The 8,392-nt window shown below is 52.0% G+C and overlaps 1 protein-coding gene across 1 annotated transcript; it reads left to right on the top strand.

Moving 5' to 3' along the window:
• The first annotated feature begins 443 nt into the window (after positions 1 to 443).
• LOC119404553 (E3 SUMO-protein ligase PIAS1) lies at positions 444 to 1,733 on the top strand. The gene has a single exon (XM_037671097.2). It carries the CDS (start codon positions 573 to 575, stop codon positions 1,731 to 1,733), a length of 1,161 nt encoding a protein of 386 aa, XP_037527025.2. The 5' UTR covers positions 444 to 572.
• Positions 1,734 to 8,392: the final 6,659 nt, after the last annotated feature.

Below are 8,392 nucleotides of genomic sequence, written 5' to 3'. Positions count from 1 at the left end.
TCAGCTGCCGACCCGAAAGTCGCGGTTTCGATCCCGGCAGCGGTAGTCGCATTTCGATGGAGGCCCTGTGCGATGTCAGTGCAAGGGCCCCTAAACCACCCAGAGGTCGAAATTTAGCTGTGGTGTGACAGCTGCGCACGAGTCTAGAACGAACACGTAGCCGTAGGAATTTTTCGAAACGGTGCCGTAATAGTGGAGTTACACGCGTTTGATGATCGGAACGCTGTCATCGCTCGTTTCACTCTTTCCTTCGCTACCCTCCACTCGTCTGCTGGGGTGCAATCGCGGAACGATGCTATTTCCGATTCCAATGCTTTTCGTGCTTTTCGCGCTTGGCCAGTGGTCAGAGCGACGGTCCGTCCGCGTTATCAACGCGATCAGCGAGCCGCAAGTGGTGGATGATAAGAACGGCATAGAATATGGCATAAGTCATCGCTGTAAAGCTTTCGCTTTGAAAGCGCATCGTTCTCGGCGAAGCTGGCGAGCGGCGCTCTAGGTAGACGCGTCGACTGTCTGGCTACAGCATCGTCGATCTCGCGAGGCCGATTGCACAGGTTTGCGGCGCGTTCACGATGAGCTCGCGGGGCTCATCGAAGACGTCCTGTAACGAGTCGCGTTCAGCTTATCGGCACGTCTATTTCCAGAGGCAACCGTTCTACGATGTCCTGGCTACACTGCTCCCGGCGACACCCCTCAAGAGCTACGAACACTCGCGGTGCCACAAGAGTCTTCAGTTCGAGTTCTTGCCGCGTCACGTGGACGACATCTCGACGTCGTCGCGTAACGCAGTAACCGGTTCGGAGTTCGGGGTGCAAGTGCATCTCCGTTTATGCTTAGAAGACCGGCGCGGCGCACAGGAGGATAGCTACCCGGCCGATTTGAAAGTGGAAGTGAACGATGCGGCCTGCGCACTGCCGGCGTCGATTTCTGTACAGGCGCCCGGCGGTGCGACCGTACGCGTATGCCTGCCCGTCAACATAGTCTCCTCCTGCCTTCTATATCCTCATGTGGTAAACAAGGTTTCGCTGAGCTGGCAGCGCGAACGGGACCGCGAGTACGTCGTCGGCGTGTTCCTGGTTCGGAAGCAATCGGCGGCCACGATTCTTCGCGAACTGCAAGTGAGAAAGGCGCCGAGCATGGACCTGACCAGAGAGCTGATCAAGAAGAAAGTGCAGGAGCGAGCACGTGGTGGCGGCGAAGTCACGGTGACGGGTTTTCACGTTTCTCTCATGTGCCCGCTGAGCAAGAAGCGAATGAGCCTCCCGTGCCGCCCTCTCGGATGCAAGCACATTCAGTGCTTCGACGCGCTAACCTACTTGCAGGTCAACGAGACGCGGCCCACGTGGACGTGTCCCGTGTGTGGTCGGCGGCCCTCGTTCTCGTCGCTTTTCATAGACCAATTTTTTATGCATATTCTCGAGAGAGTGCACGCTGACTGCGACAACGTCGTTTTCCACAAGGACGCCTCCTGGACCCCGTCGGCGCCGCCGAAGGATGTCGTCCTAGCTGGCCAAGCCTCTTCGTCATATGCTAGCAGCTCCAAGGTGTCTTCGTCGTCCTCGTCTAACGAGCAGGATGGGCGGCCTAACAAGCGGCGTAAGACAAAATTTGTTGACCTCACCGTGGATGTCATTGACTTTACCGAAGACAGCGGGGACGAGGCGAAGGACCATGAAGCTGGCGCTTGTCTTCAACAGGAGCCAGCAAGTACAGACGGAATCACACTTGTCTAGAGCGACCAGCCGGCCGCTTCAGCTGCCGTTTTCTGCGGAAATATGCGAAGACCGACTCCGAAATGTTACCCAACATAGTCATATTGCATGCTAGCTCCTTGTGCTATAATCCAAGCATGAACGGAAGCTTGTAGCTAACGTGAGGCAGCAGCTGCGGACAAGAACAGCGTCCACAGCCACGCACTCCACCGCTCTAGACAAGCGTGATTGCGTCTGTACTGGGCATGATCCTGGTGCAAGTATTGATCCATCCCTTCCTCTGTGATTCATACTCTTCTCTATGTATCACCTTCTTCCAGTTCCTCCTGCAGCAAGAGGAAGTGTATTCGTGCTAACCCTCCCCCGCGCGTTTTCTTTCAACTTTTGTTTAAAACGCTGCAACTGACTTTTTAGTAAACAGACCGGCGATGTGTGTCGTCTATCGTCAATTGTTGAAGCATAAAATACAATTCTGTCGCATGTTCTGAGTCGTTGGTGCCAAGCCTTCTTCCGCGAATAAATAACGAGGTATACAATGCGCCTGCCGCTTGCGTCGTGTTTTAAAGCTGCTTGAGCATGGATGCTGTTTGCCACACGAACGGGTTTGCGGCTTATGTATGGTTACATACGTGCTCAAGTCGGCAGTGTCCAGGCGCAATCCCGAGAACTGTCGGTCGCGTATCGAAATTACTTTTGCCGCACCACGTGCGCGCATAGTTCGTGCTATAGATACCGGATGTCGTGCGCGGGTTTATCGACGCAATCCTTCGAAGCGCAAAATTTCGCGCTTGTCTCGAAGCAAGTACACTAGAGGCACCATGCTTTGCTTAAGAAGTCTGTGGCCCTTTGGCACCCCTCTGACTGGGATACGATTATTGCAACGGTGTAGCCACGGGGGCTGGACTGGGGGTTTAATCGCCGGAAGTTTTACTGTCTGTATGTGTATATGCGTAATTCACGCGCGCACGCATATAACGTGGAGTTTTCTCGTCGTAAAATTTCGATTAGCTGCTGACTGTGTGCGTACCCTTTCGGCCATTGTGCTACAACAACTGGATGTAGTACCACCTCTGCGCCGCTATAGCAGCCCTGCGAGACAAGAGCGGCTTCGTTTGCGCTGCTGCGAAGGTGAGACGGGATGTATAGGATGTTGTAGTGGACATCGTCGGCACAGGCTGGCTACCCTCGCTGTCGCTGTTGCCGCGTTTGTGCGACCTTTCACGCAGGGGAGGCGGCGGCTCCTACATGCCCAGCCGCCTGCAGGGCGGGCGGGAGTTCCAGAATTGAGCAGCGGGTTGCCATAGGTTGATGAAAACAGCCTAAGTAGACAAGCGAAGATGCGAGACGCGGGGAGAGAAGGAATAACAAGAGACTTAAAAAAAATAAGCCAGCCTCGCAGTAGTGATGTCAAGCTTGAAGGAAGTACAAACCTATCCCACTGTCAGCCGGGCGCTTGATAGTTTTGCTCGCCTGCACACGCGCACGCTGGCCGTGTATTTATATAATAATTCATCGGCGAATCGTTGTACTAAACACGTCTTGAGTCGTGTTAATAAGCGTCTTATTTTGCTGCATGGATGATCCACCGCTTAACGGCTGAGAGGAGTTGAGCTGCTCAGCTCGAGGTCTCGGTTTCATTTATTCCCGAACCCGGGCTGCCGCATTTCGATGGCGGCGCGACGCAAGAACACGCGTGCACTTAGACTCAGGTGCACTTTATAGAGCCCCTAAACCGCTCTGAGTTCAAAGACGAGACAATGGCTTCTTCTCTCTCGTCTTCCCTACCCTTCCTACAGGCGCTATCCGCTCCTCGCCACTTACTTCTTCATAAAACACACGCACAATGACAGCACTAAGCGTTGAGCCTATCAGGGTTTCGTTCTTTTAGGCTACACGCTGTCAACTCCGCTAGCTCAGTCGAAAGCGCACAATACGAAGTGAAATCAATTTATCGCGCACGATAGTCATGCGAGACAAGGCAGAACGAACGTGCGCCCGCATGGCAGAGCATGGGCAGGAGACAATCCACAACCGATATCCTTCGTCTAGAGCTTATTTGCTCGTGACGTCACGTGAACAGAATGCTGGCGTCACGAATTGTGCCGAAAAGATGCGGAACGCCAGGAGAGATTAACCCGCTCGTTTTTTGATGTTGTTTAGGGACCCTTTAAAGAAGCCCAGGTGGTCAAAATTATTCCGGAATTCCCCACTATGGCGTAGCTCATTATCATAACATGATTACGACACGCAAAACAATCAATGAACAACATAAAATTCTTTTTTTTTTTTGCTGAGTGCATCTCGACGACGATACTGCGAGTGGTATTGTACGAAATACTAACAAAATTGTATGCATAGCGATGGACTTTATTGAATAGAATTTATTTGGCATTGAATTGCGAAGACTACCAGACAATAAAAGCTGCATTTAGCAGCTTGAGGTTAATCTGGCCGCCTCATACACAGGGCAGCTCTACAGCGGACAAACTAAACAGACTAACGCATTATAGTACGCACATTCAGTCACGGTTCAATCAACAAACGGTATTAAAAAGATAAACATTTTGTACAAGCGTAACAAACAAGCTTGATGAAACGAACATGAACCTCGAGCATTTACAATCGTGCAAATATATGGCGTAGTTCTTTTAAGGGCAGGACAGATATATTTAGGTTATATACTTTTTGCATCTGATTTAATAGTCTCGGTTAAGCTACCGAGCAAGCGCTTCAATATAAAGGCTTTCGACAGTATTTACTTGTCGCATTTTCGTTATGACACGTCTGTAACGCCAACGGTATGCCTCGACGAAACTAAAATCACTCCCGCGTTTATGGCTCCACCTCCGCTACGAGTCTTCGTACCTTTCCCGACTTAGTGCCTCGATTAGGCGGAACACGCGTCGTTCAATATTGACCGAGACGGCGTTAACCTTTCGAGCTGTCAATGCAGGGTGATTGTGTTCGGTGCTTTCTAATAACGAAAGCCTAAAAGGTCAGATCTGTCGAAGCTTCGCGATGGGGTCTTTACGCAGTGTCGAGTGGGCCAATAATAGAGCGCGACATGACGAAGCAACGAGGACGGCGCGGACTTGAAGAGGGTTATTTCTATATGCTGTGCACTCGACGGCGCGCAGTTTCCGAAGACATTTTCCTTTCACGAAAACGAGAGTGAAGGACAGAGCTGCGAAGATTTTTAGTTGCTGCTCGCGCACGTATAAGAGCGAGCAGAATAGAAATCCGCAAGGCCGCGCATGCGCAGAAAAGGAAAGAGCGAACCCGGAGGCTGGCACCTCGACAAAACCGCGCAGCAGTTTTGGCGTCGGTCAATCAGAAATTCAGGCATGGCAACGCGCACAGTCTTGACCTCCGCTGTTACGAAGCAACGCAGGCTTCGAAAGAACACAGGCTTCGCACTGGATGCAAAAATGAAAATGACGTTGTGATGTGCTTCTCAGAACGTCCTGCCCCCGGCTTTTCCGGGAGGAAAGGCGGGAAGCACACATATCTTGGAATGCGGCATCTTCGGTCGCCGTTAAAAACCTGCATGACCATAACCCTGCTCTTTAAATGACGGCGAAATAACGAAGGCGAGGGTCTATAAAAGAGCGGAATGCAAGAAACCCGTCAATAACAGTTACAGGATATATGCAGTAGTGAAGTACGAATGTATTAAACAGACGAACAACAGGATGGTACCACGAACAACGGCTGACATGAGCAATGGTGAATAATTTTTATTGAGTGAACCAACAAATGCATGAATGAATGAATGAATGACTAATATAATAATAATAATCCCTGGGGTTTGACGTGCCAAAATCACGATATGATTATGAGGCACGCCGTAGTGGAGGGCTCCTGATAACTTCGACCTGCTGGTGTTCTTTCGACTGCGCTGACATCGATCGCACAGTACACGGGCCTCTGAGATTTCGCCTCCATCGAAATGCGACTTCAGCGGGTGGTATCGAACCCATGACCTTCGGGTCAGCAGTCGAGCACCGTAACCACTGTACCACCGAGGTGGACATGAATGAATGAATGAATGAATGAATGATGTACCACGTACGCGAGAGAGCTTGCGACACCATGTGAACCCCAGCGTGGTATTCTTGAGGCCGTGCCACATGTACTCACTACAGTGAAGATGCGGACAGTCTTCATTTTACGAAAGCACAGCTTCGTAGATCCGTCACCTTAGTCGGCTACAGAATCCATCACGCAGCACGGTTTTACCGAGCCCTACTCGCGGTGTGCATTGCCCGGATCTCTCTCCCGCCAATCTTCTTCTCCGCAAGAGGACGCCGCAACCAAAAGGAACCTCCTCAACCGCAGAAGAGGGGTGAGAGTGAGGCTAATCTGGCTTTTCAACCTCGCCATTCGAATGCGAGCTCTGAGTGCGCGCTTCGAAAGCGAAGGCTGGATGAGGGCGAAAAAAGAAAGAAAAAGGCCCGTCGTCATCTGCGGGGCCCTTTTCATCCACAAATCCCGCGCGATGGCGAAGCGGCGGCGGGCGGCGAGCGGCAAAGCTAATAGAAAAGCCTTCTTCGTGATAGGCAGCAGCCCGACGGTGGAGCAAGAAGTCCAAAACAAACAGCACGCTTGACAAGAGAGTGGGGGGGGGGGGGGGGGGGGGCAAAGAAAAGGAACTGCATAATCAGCAAGGGAGCCTCGCTGGGAGGGCAAGGGTGAAAGGAGCGAAGAGACGACAAGGCAGTCGTGACGGCCGGAGGCTTCGGTCTTCTTGCCGCCGGCGGCTTGTTCCCTTTTCGGCGCCGCAAAACGCACGAACAAAAGCGCGATGGGGGATAAAGAGCGTACATTGGGCAAGAAGAAACGATGACAGCACAAGTTTTCTCCTCGGCAGCGCAGCAGCAGTGGCAAGAAAAGAAGAACGCTCCAAAGAGAAAGCGAAAAAAGCTAGCAAGAAAGCGAGAAAGGCTAGCAGGCTAGAAACGCCCTCTCCCTGGGAGCAAAAGAAAAGAGAGAGAAACGTTTTTCTCCTTTCCGCTCAATTAACGCGTGGAACGTTTTGAAGAAGCGCTCCTGCTGCCTTTCGGGTCGCAGCTCCGCAATTCGGTGTCGGGCCAGCGGCACAGCCGTCGTTAGGGAGGCATTAAGCGCCCCGCCGCCAGGAGGCAGCATAGCGGCAGTGCAGCGTGCATCGGCGCGAATGTCGTCGAGCTCGAGGAAGCTTCTTTGCTGCTCGCCTCACTTTCCTCGCTGGGGAACCAGGCAAATGTCGCGAACGAACGACCGATGTTAACCCCCCCCCCCCCCCCTTTCTCCAAAGCCAGCGCGCAACCGGGCAAGTAACCTCAGCAACGAGTGTGCCTTGAAGAGCGTCTTGACATAGAAACTTCCGCGCCACTGGTTCGCGGTCAAAAACCTCACCGCGAACGAGAAGAGCAAATCAGAAAGAAATGCATATATAGATTGAGCGCACGCACGCACATGAAGAGGACACGATCGCAAGACGTTGAAACTATCTGCGACAATGTCGCAGATGTTTTAGTACCGTGGACTAAGAAAGAAAACAGGAGAAAGATAGTAAGGGCAGGGATGTTAACTAGTTTAGTATAACCGATTTGCAACCCTGCACAGGGTAAAGGGTTGGGCGAGAGTGAAAGAAGAGTAAAGAAAGAGAGAAGGATAGGGGGAGCACGAACACACATAACGTCACAGAGCAGAGCGCAGTCTTGTGCGGTACAATGCTTCATTATGGGTCTGTTGTCCGCTCGTGCAAGTCTGTTGTCTTTGAAAATTTTAGCGATGCCTTCAATTCTCGATGATCCTTCCGGGATGACATTGGAGGATAGTTGCTAGCGACATCGGTCTGTTGTCAAGGCGAGCAGGAGCGATTGCGAGTGATCGTCTATGCAGAACCGACTATTTAATTTTCATCATTAAACGCAGTGCAAAAAACATGGACACAGAAAAGGAGCGCAGGAAAGGAGTTTTTTGTGCTGCATTTAATGATGTTATGCTGCCAACTCGCCCAGCGAGACACCCTTCAGATATTTATTTGTCCTGTCCAGTTGGTCCAGAATTGTGCGCCACCAGCGTAGCGGAGTTCGACAACTCCCGCGGGGACATGGACATGGACACAAGAAAGAAACGCATGACAAGACACAGCGTGTCGTACGTTCCTTCCTGGTGTCCATGTAATTTGCCGCGCTACATCGAAGCTTAAGAAATGTCGCATTTAAAAGCGCCGTTTTGTCTTTTTCGATTTCTGCAATTTTTCTCAAAAATATACCGTCGGCCATCGACGACTTGGCGAGCAGGCCGACGGGGCTTCCAATAGTTACACGACGTTACCCACGTAAAGGCTGGTCGAGATAAGTACAAGAACACGGAAACTGGCCGTTTCGATCCGGCGGCCGTATAGTATACCGTATTTATCACCGACACACTTTCAGGTTCGACAGTTTGGCTCGACCGCTTTTGGCCGGGTTCGGAAGAAGTTCGGCTCGAAATGGCTCCTCATTAAAGGCAGCCCGATGAGCGCCGCCTGTGCCGACCTCGATAAGCGGCCGCCTTGGGTCCCGTCGAGTGGTGTAGTATATCGAGCGACGCCACCGACGCCCATCCAGGTCTCTCCGCCGCATTCGCCGCCAGTTCCCCCAGGGCGAACGGACATCTCTCATCTCGGCCGCTCGGTTACTCGGCTCAGT

The sequence above is a fragment of the Rhipicephalus sanguineus genome, chromosome 9 (genome assembly GCF_013339695.2).
Source record: "Rhipicephalus sanguineus isolate Rsan-2018 chromosome 9, BIME_Rsan_1.4, whole genome shotgun sequence".
NCBI lineage: Eukaryota > Metazoa > Arthropoda > Arachnida > Ixodida > Ixodidae > Rhipicephalus > Rhipicephalus sanguineus.
Note: the sequence above shows the minus strand (reverse complement) of the source record. Positions and strands in the feature narration are given on the sequence as shown.